The sequence below is a fragment of the Bubalus kerabau genome, chromosome 16 (assembly GCF_029407905.1).
Source record: "Bubalus kerabau isolate K-KA32 ecotype Philippines breed swamp buffalo chromosome 16, PCC_UOA_SB_1v2, whole genome shotgun sequence".
NCBI classification, from domain to species: Eukaryota; Metazoa; Chordata; class Mammalia; order Artiodactyla; family Bovidae; genus Bubalus; species Bubalus kerabau.
In genome coordinates, this window is record NC_073639.1 from 75,527,153 (window position 1) to 75,542,471 (window position 15,319).

At 60.7% G+C, this 15,319-nt stretch overlaps 1 protein-coding gene across 3 annotated transcripts in view; it reads left to right on the forward strand.

Moving 5' to 3' along the window:
• Positions 1-603: 603 nt before the first annotated feature.
• CABIN1 (calcineurin binding protein 1) overlaps positions 604-15,319 on the forward strand; it is a 71,661-nt gene continuing 56,945 nt past the window's right edge. For all 3 annotated transcript variants that reach the window (XM_055549704.1, XM_055549705.1, XM_055549706.1), the window contains exons 1-11: positions 604-655; positions 5,640-5,700; positions 6,147-6,239; positions 6,592-6,705; positions 7,274-7,408; positions 7,559-7,739; positions 9,541-9,670; positions 10,677-10,826; positions 11,894-12,180; positions 13,011-13,179; positions 14,788-14,924. In XM_055549704.1, the coding sequence (XP_055405679.1) occupies positions 5,698-5,700; positions 6,147-6,239; positions 6,592-6,705; positions 7,274-7,408; positions 7,559-7,739; positions 9,541-9,670; positions 10,677-10,826; positions 11,894-12,180; positions 13,011-13,179; positions 14,788-14,924 (1,399 nt within the window). In that variant the 5' untranslated portion in view covers positions 604-655; positions 5,640-5,697. The remainder of the gene's footprint in view (positions 656-5,639; positions 5,701-6,146; positions 6,240-6,591; positions 6,706-7,273; positions 7,409-7,558; positions 7,740-9,540; positions 9,671-10,676; positions 10,827-11,893; positions 12,181-13,010; positions 13,180-14,787; positions 14,925-15,319) is intronic.

Sequence of the window (15,319 nt, forward strand, 5' to 3'; positions counted from 1 at the left end):
CTGTGCAAAAGCATTTAAGTTTAATCAGGTCCCACTTGTTTACTTTTGTTTTTACTTCCCGTGAATCGAGGAGGTGGGTCAGAGAGGATCTTGCTTTGATTTATGTCATCAAGGGTTCTGCCTGTGTTTTCCTCTAAGAGTACAGTTTCTGGTCTTACATTTAGGTCTGCCCTTTTTTCTTCTGCGTCAAGAGTTGCTTGTATGTGTGCCTTTTAGGCTTCAAATCCTTTTCGGAACAGGTTGAGGCACGGGCAACGTCAACGAGGATGCTCTTCCTTCCCCTGTTCCCTCTAAGTGCCCCCACGTTGCCACGGTCTCCACGGCACCTGTCCGAAGGCTGAAACAGTAGTGCGTTACTGTTACTACTGTGCAGGGTAGTTACTGTGCAGGCCCGCGGGCCTGGCCCCTCCAACTGAGCGCCTCCTAGGTAACAGGACCTGTGGGAGCTGGCGCCGAGTCCGCAGCCACGCTCGAAGCTCTGCGCGTGGCCGCGTCCGCAAGCAGCCGGGGCCCCGCGCGCCGGAAGGCGCGTGCGCGCTCTCTGATTGGCCGGCGGAGCCGGCGCCTGAGCCAATGGGAGCGCGCCTTGTTGTCAGGCGCGCAGCTGGCCGGCGCAGGGGTCCGGCCGCCCTGGCGGTTGCTGTGGATACGCCTGGTGAGCCCGCGGGCGACGGGGTTGCGGTGACCCGGGGCTGGGGCGCGACTCTGAGGGCGGGGGGGGGGGCGGAAGCCTGAGGTGCGGCGGGCGCGGGGCCCGGCCGGGCTGGCGCCAGGGCTCCCCGCGAAGAGACCGAGGCCGGGAGCCGGAGCGGCCCGGCGGGGGCCTTTAGTCAGGTCCTTGCTCAGCCGGCGGCCTGAGAGTGGGGGGCTTCGCCTGGGGACGGCGGTCGCGGCGCAGGGCCCCGCGCTGACCCCCCGCCTCGCGTCCTTCCATTTCACCTTCGCGGCGGTGCTGCGCGGTGAGCGCCCCTTGCGGGTGGTATCCCGCGTCCCCGGCTCCCCCCGCGGCCCGGCGGCTTCAGGCTGCAAGCCGTGGCCGCCCCGCCGCCCTCGGGCCCGATCGAGTCTCCGGACCGCGGCGGGGGGCGCTGCGCAGGCGGCTCTGGGGCCTCTCACTTCTCGGGCGCCTGGGTCGCTGCAGGGCAGGCTGTGTATGCGGCTTTCACGCGGCCGGGCTTCCCTCCGTGTGACCCTTTTGGTTGTTGCTCAGTCGTGTCCGACGCTTTGCGACCCCAGGACTGCAGCACGCCAGGCCTCTCTGTCCATCGCCAACTCCCGGAGTTCACCCAAACCCATGTCCATTTGAATCGGTGATGGCATCCAAGCATCTCATCCTCTGTCGTCCCCTTCTCCCAACTTCAATCTTTCCCAGCATCACTGTCTTTTCCAGTGAGCAGGCTCCTCTTTGTTTTTTTTATAATATTATGTCTTGTGACTATAATGTGTATACTTTTGGTGATATAAGTACTTGGGGGCTCTATATTGTCTTGTACTTTGGACACAGCCAAAGACAGTATGTAAGAGTGGGGCAGTGTTTTCATAACATCTTGTTTAAGGACACCGAAGTTTGAGTCTTATGTAAGTTTTACGTAATTTTCATGTGTCCCGAAGTTTTTCAGCCATTTGAAAATGTAGAAATCATTCTTTGCTCACTAGCCCACTGTTTTGCTACAGCCCAAGAGCAGAGGATGGTTTTTACATTTTTAAATAGTTGAAAAGCAAACTCAGATTAGGTCCATCATCCCCCGCCATCCCCCATCCCCAAGATTGGGAATGCAAGGTCTTGTGGCAGCTCTGTTTTTAGTGTTTTAAGGAACCTCCAGACTGTGCTCAGTAGCGGCTGCACCAGTTTACATTCCCGCCAGCAGGGTGAGAGGGTTTTCTTTTCTCCATGCCCTCCAGCACTTGTTGTTTGTAGACTTTTTACTGATGGCCGGGAAACAATGGAAACAGTGAGAGGCTTTGCTTTGGGGGGCTCCAAAATCACTGCAGATGGTGACTGCAGCCATGAAATTAAAAGATACTTGTTCCTTGGAAGAAAAGCTATGACCAACCTAGTCAGCATATTAAAAAGCAGAGACATTACTTTGCCAACAAAGGTCCATCTAGTCAAAGCTGTGGTTTTTCCGGTGGTCATGTATGGATGTGAGAGTTGGACTATAAAGAAAGTTGTGCGCCGAAGAATTGATGCTTTTGAACTGTGGTGTTGGAGAAGACTCTTGAGAGTCCCTTGGACTGCAGGGAGATCAAACCAGTCCATCCTGAAGGCAGTCAGTCCTGAATATTCATTGGAAGGACTGATGCTGAAGCTCTAATACTTTGGCCACCTGATGCGAAGAACTGTCTCATTGGGAAAGACCCTGATGCTGGGAAAGATTGAAGGCAGGAAGAGAAGGGGACGACAGAGGATGAGATGGTTGGATGGCATCACCGACTCTATGGACATGAGTTTGAGTAAGCTCCGGGAGTTCGTGATGGACAGGGAAGTCTGGTGTGCTACAGTCCGTGGCGTTGCAAAGAGTCGGACACGACTGAGCGACTGAACTGACTGAATAATTAGTGATGTTAAATATATTTTCATGCATGTTTTGTATGCTTAGTCGCATCTGACTCTTCGACCCCATGGACTGCAGCACACTAGGCTCCTCTTTTTTCTATGGGGATTCTACAGGCAGGAATACTAGAGTGGGTCACCATGCCCTCCTCCAGGGGACCTTCCTAACCCAGGGATGTAACCCAGGTCCCTGCATTGCAGGCAGATTCTTCACGGTCTGAGCCACCAGGGAAGCCCCGTGTGTCTTTTGCATCTGTGTTTTTATTCTTGGCTGTGCTGGGTCTCCGTTGCTGTGCGGACTTTCTCTAGTTAGGGTGAGCTAGGGCCACTTTCTGTTTGCTGTACACGGGCTTCTCACGGTGGTGGCTTCTCCTGTTTTGGAGCACGGTCTCTAGGGTGCCTGGCCTACAGTGCTTGCGGGTTGAGGACTCCATGGCGCATGCTCAGTAGTCCTGGCACGTGGGCTTAGTTGCCCCATGGCATGTGGCATCTCCCCTACCAAGGACTGAACCTGTGTCCTTGTTTTGGAAGCATGGAGTCTTAACCACTGGGCTGTGTGTCCAGGAAGTCCTGTATGTCTTCTTCAGAGGAGTGTCTATTTAGAACTTACGCTTATTTTTTGATTGTGTATTTTTCGATATTGAGTTGTGTGAGCTGTATTTGTATATTTTGGAAATTAATTCGTTGTCAGTTGCACCATTTGCAAATATTTTCTCCCATTCTATAGGTTGTCTTTTAAACTACGCTTGGACTTAGTGGAAAGTTGCAACAATGATACAATGAATTTCCAAATGTTTCTCCCCCTGCTTCCCTAACTTTAACATCTTACATAATCCTAGTGCAATTGTCAGTAAAAGGAAAGTCATACTCATACAATATTATTAACTCAACTGTCACTTTTCTGCATAGTCACAACCCTAGTCCATAAAGTTATTCAGTGTTTTATTAACTTTTTGGCCTTGCTACTTTTGTCTAATATTGCTCAATTTAGGCTGTCTGCTGTTTTCTCATGATTAGAGAGAAGTTATGCATTTTAGGCCAAAAAACACAAACATGCTCTACCCGTGGGGTAAGATTTTAGAAGTGTTCGTATTCTGAATACTTTATCTTCCACTACGAACGTATTCTGTTACCTGTGTACATTTTGTGGAGACAGGCATAGGCATTCCACTAATGAAGTTTTCTTCTATTTGGCCACATGAAATGTCCATTTCTCCCTTATGTGTGCACTGAATTGGTAGGTATGTTATATTCCCAAATAAGATGCGTATAAAGTTCCTAGAATTCGAAGAAGAAATGTCAGTGTTCTCCCAAATACCCCGGGATGCCAGGCTGTACGAGGTTAACTCGGATGATTTTCCTATTGATGCAAAAATAAATAGTTGGATTTTAAAATATCTGTGTTCTGGACGATAAATAATCCCTTTGCACATGCTTTTCTCTTGCTCCCTACCACGCTCCTCGCGCCGCCCCCTGACTGTTTGGTGATCACAGTGTCCATCCCAGCGTAGTTTATGGTGAAGCCAGTTTCCAGAGTTAATCAGCAGCATGCTTTGCTTGTTTAAATGTAGAAGCCAGGAGATGAAATAGCTATCTACCTAGTGGGGTTGTGTCTTCCTTGTCTGTGAAGAAGACTGTACTTTTTCCTTCCTTGTAAGAGCCCTTGGAGAACACAGAGCCCGTGTGGAGGTCGTAGCTGAGAGCTCTGCTGGTGGGAGTCGTGTCATTTTGTTTTATACGAGTAGAGCACGTATTCAGTCCCTGCCAAGGCTCAACTTATACTGCCTGCTGGGCCCACACGGGGCTCTGTGCTGACCCCCGGGTGCGCCGTTTCCTGGCGCCTCGCTCTGCCCTCCCTGGAGCGTTTGGTGTTGCTGCGTCTTCATCCCACCCCTCAGGCTGGAGCCCGGTGTTCCCTGGCACCCTGCTGCTCCCTGGAGGCCCCTGAGGGCTCAGTTCTGTGGGTTTCCTCCTGGGGCGTGCCCCCTGCTCCCCACGCTGCAGTCAGGCTCCTGCCCTGTCTTCCTTTACCAGACCCCACAGATCCGTGAGTGTGGGCATGTGCACACAGCTGTGCAGCCTCCACCACTGTCCCCACTCCAGAAAGGAGCCCTGTTCCCCACAGGAGTCACCCCCGTCTGTCCCTCTCCCCGGCCTCCGCCTCCTTCTTGCTTCTGTGGCCTCATGGAGTCTGGACGCTGCACATAAATGGAAGCAGCGGTCTGTGGCCTTGGTGACGGCTTCTTTTAATGGCTGTGTCCTCATGGTTCATCCAGGTGGTAGCAGGTGCAGCACTGTGGTCTGTTTTGTGACCGAATAATAATCCATTGGTTGTCTGGATATCCCACATTTTCTGTGTCCATCTGTCAGCTGATGGGCATTTGAGTGGCTCCCGCCTGGAGTCTGTCATGAGTGATGCTGCTGTGAACATTTGTGGGCGAGTTTTGCTGTGGCCATGTGTCCGCTTCCCTTGGGAGTGGACTAGCGTTCTGAGCAACTGCCACTGCCAGCAGGCGTCACTGCTTCCATTCCCATCTGCAGGGTGTGAGGGTCGGATTTCTGCACGTCCTCACCAGTCCTGTCGTTCTCTACAGATTTCACACTGGTCTGCCTGCCTCTAAGTTTTTCCCTTGTATTCCGCATAGTTTTTTCTTTTGCATTGCCCTCTCGCCCTCCAGGCCCCTGCACCCCCTCCCACCCACCGCCTGCACCCCAGTCTTCCTCCTTCAGGCCTCCAGCAGGCCTTCCTCCTTCACTTTCCCCATCCCGGCGGGTGACCTGGTCTCTACCTGCTGCCTGTGTTTCCATTTTATTCAACTTTTGAAGAAATAACTGTTGGTCAATCTACTACATGTGCTGAGCCGTGAGCCCTGGGGGCATGTCAGACTCACTCCTCCGTGTCCCCAGTTGTCTGGCCAGGGCAGGCGCTCCGTCCCTAGGCCAGGGGCTCCCCAGGTGGCAGACCACAGGGCGGTCCCGAGGCGCGCTCGCCTGTGTGCCCGGAGCCAGAGGCCGTGGTTTTGGACCCGGTTCCTGGTGGCCCGGCTCTTCCTGGACCCCCCCTCAGCCTGTCCTCCCTCCCTAGGAGCCCGTGGGCTGCCCTGCCCCGCCGCCGCCACCGGGTGGCGCCAGAGGCTCTGACGATGGTATGTGCTGGTGCTTGGCCTCCCTCCCGGGCGAGGGGCGGGTGCTAGGGTGGGCCCTGAAGGCCGTCCGAGTGGGGCTGTGGGCACCTTCGAGGGTGTGGGTGTCCAGTTGGCAGGGCCGCATCTCTGTGGCAGGGAGACCCAGCCCGTGTCACTGGAGTCTGTCTTTCTGATGCCTGGGTCTTCTGCTGCGTCAGGCCGCTGTTGGGTGTCTCCAGCCCGTCCCTTCTGTAGTGGGCATGTTTCCTAAGCAGGTTGGAGTGGTCCTTCAGAACGTTCCAGGTCCCCTTTCCCTGGGTGATCCACTCGGCCCCACATCTGGGGAGGCCGTAGCTGTTTGAGGCAGAGTGTGTTACAGAGAGCTGTGCGCCTTGTAGGTTAGTGACGAGATGAGCCACGTTTTATCTAAAAGCAGCTCTTCTCCTCCCTCACACCTCTGCCTCTAGATCCGAATCGCAGCCTTAAACGCCAGCTCCACGGTCGAAGACGATCATGAAGGAAGCTTTAAAAGTCACAAGACCCAGACAAAGGAGGCACAGGTGTGTGGTCCCGGGCTCCTCCGCAGCTGGCCCTCCTGGAGTCTGGGTGGTTCTGGCTGATGTGGCCGCCCCCCAGCAGGTGCCAGCGGGGCCCCTGGAGCCCTGGCCTTGCTCGGGCTGTGCCCTCGGCGTGCTGCCTGCTGGTGTTCAGACTCAGCGGAGCCCACCTTGCTTGTGTCCACCTGGGGGCCTCTGAGCAGTGAGCCCCTGGCAGGCTGGGGCCTCAGGACTGTCTCCACCGCAGCAAGGCTGGCTCACACGGCCTGGAGTGCAGCCCGCGCACGCATGGTCGGTTGGCTTGAAGAGACACACCTTTGTGCTCTCGGAGAACGCCTCCTGTCTTGGTTTTCAGGAAGCAGAGGCTTTTGCCTTGTACCACAAGGCCCTGGACCTGCAGAAGCACGACCGATTTGAGGAGTCCGCCAAGGCCTACCACGAGCTGCTGGAGGCGCGCCTGCTGCGGGAGGTGAGTGCCCCGGGCTTTCCCACCTGCGGAACGCCCTCCTCGCAGGGGCGCTCCGAGGTTGGGCGAGTCCGGAGAAGCACGCGGAACAGTTGCAGGCACAGAGACCCCCAAATGCCCTTCCTACTGGGCGCCACAGTCTACCGGGTGGGGTGCTGTGTCCCCTCTCAGTGTGGGGGCGCCGTGTGGGTGGCTCGGGGCCTTCTGTTTCCTGAAGTGTCAGAGCCGGGCACGGTGGGGACGCCGGGCGGCTGGGCCCCGGTGCTCTGGACGCTGCCGTCCACGCTCGGGCCTCAGGCGTGACAGGCGTGCTGGACGCGTCCCCTCCCTGTCTTGCTGCCCAGATGGCCTGCAAACTGCTTCCCGGGGGTCTGGCCTTTCTCGTCTGTGTGCTTGGAGCTGGGGTGGGGGCGGAGGGGTCCTTGAAAGACCCCCGGGGCCACACTGTTCTCCAGTGGAGGGTGGTTCCGGACTTGCCCCCAGGCCTGCACGGAGGCCAGGGGCCCTGCTGACGGCCTGCGGAGGCTTCAGGGCCTGGCTCTCACTTTGCGCCTCTCTGCCGCATTCCCAGGCGGTTCCGTCTGGTGATGAGAAGGAGGGGCTGAAGCACCCTGGGCTGATGCTGAAGTACTCCACATACAAGAACCTGGCGCAGCTGGCCGCCCAGCGAGAGGACCTGGAGACGGCCATGGAGTTCTACCTGGAGGTGGTCCCCGCAGGCCTCGGGCAGCCCCTGGGGGCCACTGGCTCCCTCGTCGTCCCTGGGCACTCTGGGGGGCCGGGCCGGGGCTGTCCCCGCGGACGCCTGCTGGAGGGGTGGGGCTGACTGAGCAGGCGTCTGCGGCGTTGCTTGCAGGCAGTCATGCTGGACTCCACGGACGTCAGCCTCTGGTATAAGATCGGACTCGTGGCCCTGAGGCTCACCCGGGTGCCCCTGGCTCGCCACGCGTTTGAGGAAGGGCTGCGGTGCAACCCTGACCACTGGCCCTGCCTGGACAACCTGATCACTGTCCTGTACACCCTCAGCGACTACACCAGTGAGTGCCGCGCGGGCGGGCGGGCGGGCGGCTTGGCCGAGCTCGGGCCCGCGCTGACGCGCAAGGGCTGCTGCCCAGCGTTCAGGGGGAATGGAGATGGGTTTGCTTCCCCACCGTGCTCTGCTGGCTCTGCTGGCTTTCTTCCTCGGTCGCGGTTTGCCGCTGGCGCGGTAGTGGGAAGACGGGCTCCCTTCAGCCTTCACCCCCTACCCACCCCCGCTGCCTCCTGCCCCACGCCTGCTCCTGTGATTTGCTGATGGATGGCCTGGTGGCTGCAGCCTCACTCCCAGTGCCAGAAGCTCCCTTTCTCCTAGCGGCTTATCCTTCCCCCCTCTGTAGAGCAGCGTGGCTGCTGGAAACACCTGTGCCAGATGGAGCCTCCCTCTGCCTTGTGGTGGCGTCACTCGCTGCCCTGCCTGGCCCTCTGCTCTGCAGGGGACACATGGCCCCTTGCGGGCCATCCCGAGGCGGGCACTGACGGGGTGCTGGGCCTCCTGGGCCGGCTCCTCCCGGCAGCTGTGCAGGAGGGCCCTGGACAGGACAGGGTGCAGGGGAGCTGGCCTCGGGCACAGATGTGCTCCAGCACCCAGCCTGGGTGAAGGTTTCAGCCGGGAGGCTGGCTCTGGCGGCTCTTTCTTCACTTTCCAGGGGCGGGTGGGGCAGAACGGGGAGGCGGAGGCTGGGAGGCTGGGCCCACACCCCTCCCTGGCTCCGTGTGCTCGAGCCTGGCCAGCTGCTGGATCCCCTCCCTGTGGTCACTGCCCGAGGCGACCCCAGCCTCTCCCCAGGTCCCCAGAGCCAGCTCAGCCGCCCCTGCCCCCTCCAGGCGGGGCCGGCACGTCTCGCCGCCTCCGCTGTGGGGCCTCTGCTGTCTGTCCTCTTCTCTGCACGCTTGACATCGCAGGCTCGCACGTGGGGTCAGCTGCGACCGCGGGCCCTCGTGTCCTGGCGCAGATGTGCGTGTGCGTCTGTGGCCGTCCGCGTGCCACCCCGTTTCCCCATTTTGACTCGGGTGCTTGCATCTTCCCTGTGTCCCTGGGGCTTGTCCTGGAGCTCGGGCGCCCCCTGAAGGTCCAGCCTTTGGTATTCTGCCATCTCTGCACCCCGGCTCAGGCTCTGCGCTTGGTAAACCCGTCTTGAGCAGAAGATGGCCTCGGGGACTGAGCAGTGTGTGCGCCTGTGAGGGCCGAGGGCCGTCCCTGAGCCGAGGAGGCAGGCCTCCCTCTGCCGCAGGCACGGCAGCTCTGCTGCAGCCCCCGTCTTTCTCTCTGCTCCCACCCCTCTCCTGGGAGCCGTGCTCTCCTTCAGTGGGTGGCTGGCGGGGCGGCCTGGCTCTGTCCTCCCTCCAGTGCTCCGTCCTGGCTTTCCTCCCCTCTCCCCACTCTGTCCTTCTCTGCTCATTCCTGATGGGAGTGCCTCGCATCCGCACTCAGACTGTGGAGCTGGGCCGGGCCCTGGGCCATCCTGTCCAGAGCAGAGCAAGCTGGCAGTCGTGCTCTGGTTTGCAGGCAGCTGGGCCCTGTCGGGTGGGTTTGCTGGGTCAAGGGTCTGTGTGTGATGCCCTCCCCCCCCCTCCCCCCCACCGCTGTTCCCCAGAGAGGTTGTCCAGCCTGTCCTCCCTCCCCGGCAGCCTCGGGGTCACTATTTTCAGAAGCGGTTCCTGATCGGGTGGGTCCAGGTGGTGTCGCGTCCTTGTTTCCCCAGCGTCTCTTGGGCCCCAGAGCAGGGCCCCTTCCCTGGCGTCGCTGGCAAGGCCAGGGTGTCAGAGTGCAGTCCGAGGTCACGCCTTTCTCTCCTCCAGCATGCCTGTACTTCATCTGCAAGGCCTTGGAGAAGGACTGCCGCTACAGCAAGGGGCTGGTGCTCAAGGAGAAGATCTTCCAGGAGCAGCCGTGCCTCCGCCAGGACTCCCTCCGCATGTTCCTCCAGTGGTGGGTCCCTCACGGTCTGTCCTGCCCGCGCCTCTGCTTCAGGCTCTCAGGGCTGCCTCTGTCCAGCTCGCTGCCCGCCTTCCCCTCTCCAAGGCTGGGCTTTCCGCACTGCCCGGCCCGCCTCTGACCCGCCCTGCCTGCCTCCGGGATGGGGTCCTTTGCAGCCTGACCGCCCAGTCCTCCTGTCTCCCTCCCTGGGAGGAGAGTGGGCCCAGGCCCGGCAGGCTCTGGGCTGGCCCTGCTGGCCCTGCCCTGTCCGCTTCCCTGGCTCCCCAGCGCCCTCACTGGAGTCCCCACCTCTCCCTGGCCCGCTCTCCTGCCTCTTTCGTGTTCTGGCTCCCAAGTCCCCTCTTGGCAGCTTGCCAAGCTTGGGCTGCTGCCTCCCTTGCCACTCCCCCTGTCCGTGGTATCAACTTGGCCCCGGGAGTTTTCCACTGGGGGTTAGTGGTCATTTGTCCCGGTGTTTATGTCTCAGGAGACCGTGTCTCTTGTTCCCATCCGTCCCGACGGGACTGCCCTTCTTTGGGGAGGCGGGTGATGAGCCCACGAGTGCCAGGGAGCCTTGCAGGGAGGGGCCTCTGCTGGCAGAGGTGTGTCCGTGGGAGGCACGCCAGGCCTCAAGCTCCTGCCCTTGCTGTTGACTTCCATGGGCTTTGGTGAGCTTGGCTGGTCTGAGGGCTGTTTTTGGATGGGCAGTGTGGGATAGTTAAATCCTTTATAAGCTTCTCAGCAGAGGATGGGAGTAGTGTGTGGTGTTTCTGCTGTCAGCGTGGTCCTGCTGAGGCGGACGAACGCCTGCTGCCCGGTTGTGAGCAGATTAAAGGGCGTTAGTCATGCTGTGTGCATGGGTGCTAAGGACGCTAATTACTGCCCTTTCCAGCCCAAGTGGTAATTTTATTTGTGGGAAGAATTAACACAGATCACAGGGTGTTAACTGCACGCCGGTGTGTAGGATCTGCACCGTGGCGCTGTGCCCCGGTCACGCCTCTGTTCCTTGCACTCTCAGTGACATGTCCATCCACGAGGTGTCGGTGAGCGCGGCCGAGGCGCAGGCCATCGTGGACGAGGCCCTGGGGCTGCGCAGGAGGCGGCAGGCGCTGACGGTGCGCGAGAAGGAGCCGGACCTGAAGCTGCTGCAGCCCATCCCCTTCCTCACGTAGGTTGTCCGGGGTGCCAGGCAGCCGCTGGGCGCTGCATGGGCGGGGACACGGGGCACACACGGGCAGGTGACTTCAGGGCATGGTCCGGGCCTCCCCTGCCGGGATTCCCTCGCTCCATGCCGTCCTCGACCCGCCGCCTGCCACACTCCTGTCAGCCCCGCTCACCGCCCGCCCCAGGAGAGAGGGGGCGGCGCATGGGGGCCCTCAGGGTTCTGAGGGGCTAAGGGTGGGTGGGGAGCCCACCCCAGGGCCTGGTGTCCTGCTCATGAGTCCACGCTCACGATGGGGTCACGCTGCTGCGTGGGTTGGAGAGGGTTTAGGGCCAGAGCTGGAGTCCAGGGAGGAGTGGGCATGGGTCAGGCAGGGGGAAGCCTGTGCAAAGGCCCGGCAGCGTGTGGGCTGTGGTTTTGTTTGCAGAACTGAACGAAGCTACGCAGCTGAGGGTGTGTTGGGCGGGGTGGGGCAGTGAGGTCGGGCAGGCAGCACCATGGCGACAGGTGGAGGCCTTGGTTTTTAGTCTAAGGGCCTGGGAAGCTGTTCAGGGATGGGTGGGTGGGTACCTTATGCCACACTTTGTCATACCGCAACACAGCATGGCATGCAACACAACACGTGATGACACGTAGAACACAGGACAGACAGCGTGCAGCGTCGCCCATGGCGCACCTCAGCACAACACAACACGTGACACGGCTTATTCACGACAAAACGCACACGTTCCCGGCCTGCACCCAGCAGGCTCCGGCCCAGGAGCTGTTGAGCCCTTTGGAGCTCATCCCTGTCAGTGGCCCTCCCCCAGGAAACCAGACGAGTGGCCGCCGCGGGGCGAGGCCGCCGGGCGGTAAAGACGGGACCTTGCTCAGAAGGGGTTATCGCGTGAGCCCGCAGCTGTCCCTGCCTGGTGGGGCTGAGATGCCCTGGGGCTCCTGCGTGGAGTGCGGAGGGTGTGGGCCCCACTCCAGCCCAGTGGCTCCACCTCAGCGGTCAGTCACCCTGGCCCCCCGCCCTCACAGGGGCCCCCTGTGGTGTGTGCTGAGCCTGCGTGGTGACCCTTCCCCTGCAGCTGGAAGTGCCTCGGTGAGAGCCTGCTGGCCACATACCACCACCTCACCACATGCGAGCCCCCGCGGCCCAGCCTGGGCAAGAGGATCGACCTGTCTGACTATCAGGACCCCGGACAGCGCCCCGCGTCCCCGGAGGAGGTGGCGCCTGTCAGCGTGCTCCAGCCAAGCCCTGCCAGCGCCAGCCCTGCAGCCTCCGTGGCAGAGCCTGTGCTGACGTTCACCCCCGTGCCCACGGCCAGCTTCCCGCTGCACAGCCCCAGCCTGCTGGAGACGGGCGTCCCCACCGGTGAGCGGGCCCCGGGGAAGGCTTCAGGGGACCCCATCTGCTGAGCGGCAGTGAGAGTTGGAGAACCCTGCCCTCTCCAAAGGCCGGGTCCTGCCACCACCTGGCCCTGCAGGAGAGCTCCGGGCTGCTGGCCGGCCTCCCTCCACAGTGGGGCCCTGGGGGCGGGGTTGGCCTCGGGGACAGTTCCTCAGGCCCCTGCCTGCTGTGCTGCTGGGCGCTGACACTCCCAGCCTAAGCAGCCGCCAGCAGTCACTGCCGTCTGATGTCATGTCCCTTGGAATGGCATTACTGATTTTTATCATCATTGGAGCCTTCCAAAAACACTTCGGACCAAAGCTTCTGAGCCTTTTCTTGATTTCTGTGTCACTGATAAAGACTATGTGGCGGCTGAAGAAGGTTCTGAATGAACATGTATGTAATGGTTTCTAACTTTTTAACTTCATCACGAGTGACACCTGTCTGCTATGAATCACGTGACCCTCTTGCCCGCATCCTGTCACTGGTCCTCAGGCCTGGGCAGTCAGGGTCCCTGCTGTTTGCTTAGCCCCGTCCCAGGACAGCCAGTGGGGGCCTTTGACCCTGAGACCCTGGCATTCTGTAGCTATGGAAAGTAGTCTTGAGGCCTGGCCTGTGGGTGAGAAAGGGGTGAGATTAAGGGATTTGAACTGGCCTTTTCTCAGGCTCTTTTTTGATAGAGGGGATGGAAAGTTTCTTGAACGCCCGAGAAGCCTCGAGTTAAGTGTGCAGCAGGTTATAAAAGGGCTGAGCCCTTTGAGGTGCCTTTCCCTGGCCCAGCTCTCCTGAGCTTCCGACGCGCTCTCTTTGTAAAGGTGATGTCTCCGGGGGAGATAAATCCAAGAAAGGGGTGAAACGGAAGAAGATTTCCGAGGAGAGCGGGGAGACGGCAAAGCGGCGGTCTGCCCGCGTCCGAAACACCAAGTGCAAGAAGGAAGAGAAGGTGGACTTCCAGGAGCTGCTGCTGAAGTTCCTGCCGTCCAGGTGCGGCCTGTCAGTCTCGGCAGAGGAAGCACACAGCCTCCCGCCTCCCTCCCACCTCTGGTTCTGGGGCCACCCTCCCCTGTGGGTGCCTCCTCCGCCCCTGGACTGGGGCCTCCAAATGTCCTGAAGGCAGGAAGCGGGACTCGCGTGTCTTCAGAGCGGGGGCTGCCTGCTCATGCCTCACGCCTGGGCCTCCCGTTGTTCAGGCGCAGATGCCAGGACAGCCCGTGGGAGGGGCCCGTGCTCAGGGAGGTGCCCGTTTGGCTTCTCCAGGCTCCGCAGGGTCCCTGGAGCTTGAGAAAGTGGATGGCGGGTTTGGGAGGCGTCCCGTTTCTCGGGCTCCTCAGAGAAGCCTCCCAGGAGGAGATGGGCCCGGCTGCCCGGGGAAAGGGGTCTGCGCCCCCGTGCTTGTCCCCTGGGTCTTCTCTGGCCCCTGCGTCTTGCCCTATCCCCTCCCTCAGATGCTTCGGGGCCTCAGTGCCTGTGCTCTCCCGGGTTACGGTGCTAGACTTCCTACCGCCCCTGCCCGAGCGCAGAGAGCAGGCGGGTTCTCTGCCCACCGACGTTTGAGGGGCACGTCTTGTAAGCCAGGGTGTCCTCTCCCGTGCCCTGTGTCTGTGTCTTTGAGACTTTACACCGTTTTCTCCCTTCTGTGGTCCTGCGGTCTGGGAGGTGGCCGTGTGTCTGTGAGCATCCTTCTTGGGTCCTCAGCTGGCTCTGGCTCCTGACCGTCGGCTCCAGGGTGGTGCATCCAGGCTGACGAGGGTGGGGCCGGCCAGGAGCTTCCTGTGGCTTGTGAATCTCTCCGGCCACAGGGTTTGGTTTTCCTAGTTCTCTGCCTTTCTGTTTCTTTGGGGAGAGGGATGTGCCCGAGTGGAGCCGTTCTCAGCGGGAGCAGGATGTGGGCTCTCTGGTGGCTTCCTCCCGAGCAGGCCTCCCGGCGGGAGCCCCGGGGTGCTTCACCCCACCCCCTCCCGCTGCCCCGCCCGGGTCCTTGTTCCCCAGCGCTGCTGGTGGGGAATGGTGTCTTCCTTCTCTTTTACCTTTGTTTCAACTGCTGGTTTCCTGTGTGGTTTTCACGTCAGCTTCCTCGAATGGCTGGCAGGGGCTCACAGTGGCCTGCTGGGTGTGGTCCCCAGAGGGGGCAGCGGTGCATTGGTGCATCCTTGGGGGGCGGCGGGGACAACTGAAAGCAGAGTCCCTGGGGGGTCTGCCGGGAGAGGCCCCCTCCCCTGAGCCCAGAGCACTGTGCGGCATCGTGGAGGTGCTGCCTGCCCCCCCTGCTCTCCCAGCCTGCTTTGGCCTCAGCATGTGGAGGCTTGGCTGACTGCTGTCCAGGCGAAGTCCTGCGGCCGCTGTCTCCAGTTCCCTGTGGGCATCAGTCCCTATGTGGGTCCTTTCTGTGTTTCCCACTTGAAGGTCAGCTTCCTGTGGACAGGGGTCGCCACAACCCCAGCTGTATTCCAACCTTGGCCCGATGCCTGATGACCACCTAATGGGATGGGTGAAGGCAAGCATGGGCCAGACCTGGCCGCGAAGGCCCGCAGAGGCAGAGCCCCCTTGCCTGGGGCCAGCCGGGCCGGTGTGAGTCTCGTGTGTTCCCTGCAGGTTGAGAAAGCTGGACCCTGAGGAGGAAGATGACCCCTTTAACAGCTATGAAGTCCCGCCAGAGGCCAAGCTGGAGAGCTTCCCCAGCACGGGGCCCCACAGGCTGTCCTCCGACTCGGCCACGTTCATGGAGTCCGGTAGGAGGGGGCCCACGGGCGCTGCTGGGGGCATGTCTGGGCGGTGGTCCAGGGGTGGCCCAGGGCTGCCTGGCTCTGTCCCACCTGAGCTCTGAGCTCGGCCGGGTGAGGCGCTGGACCGTCCTGGCGCAGGCCTTGCTGGTCCAATGGTGCGTCTCACTGTTGGGTGTGGCTGAGTGCTGGGCGCTGTGCTGCCGCGTGAGGCCGCACCCCCTCGGGCCTGGAGGCTCAGACAGGGGCGCCCACAGCTGTGGGGGGCGCGGGCTCGCCACACTGCTGCCCTCCTCTCCCGAAGAAGGCAGGCCTGGCGTGGAGGACCCCCTCACGTCGGGTCCCACCCACGTCGGGTCCCCCTCTCCCTTTGGGGCCCCCTCACGTTGGCACGCCCCTCCCAT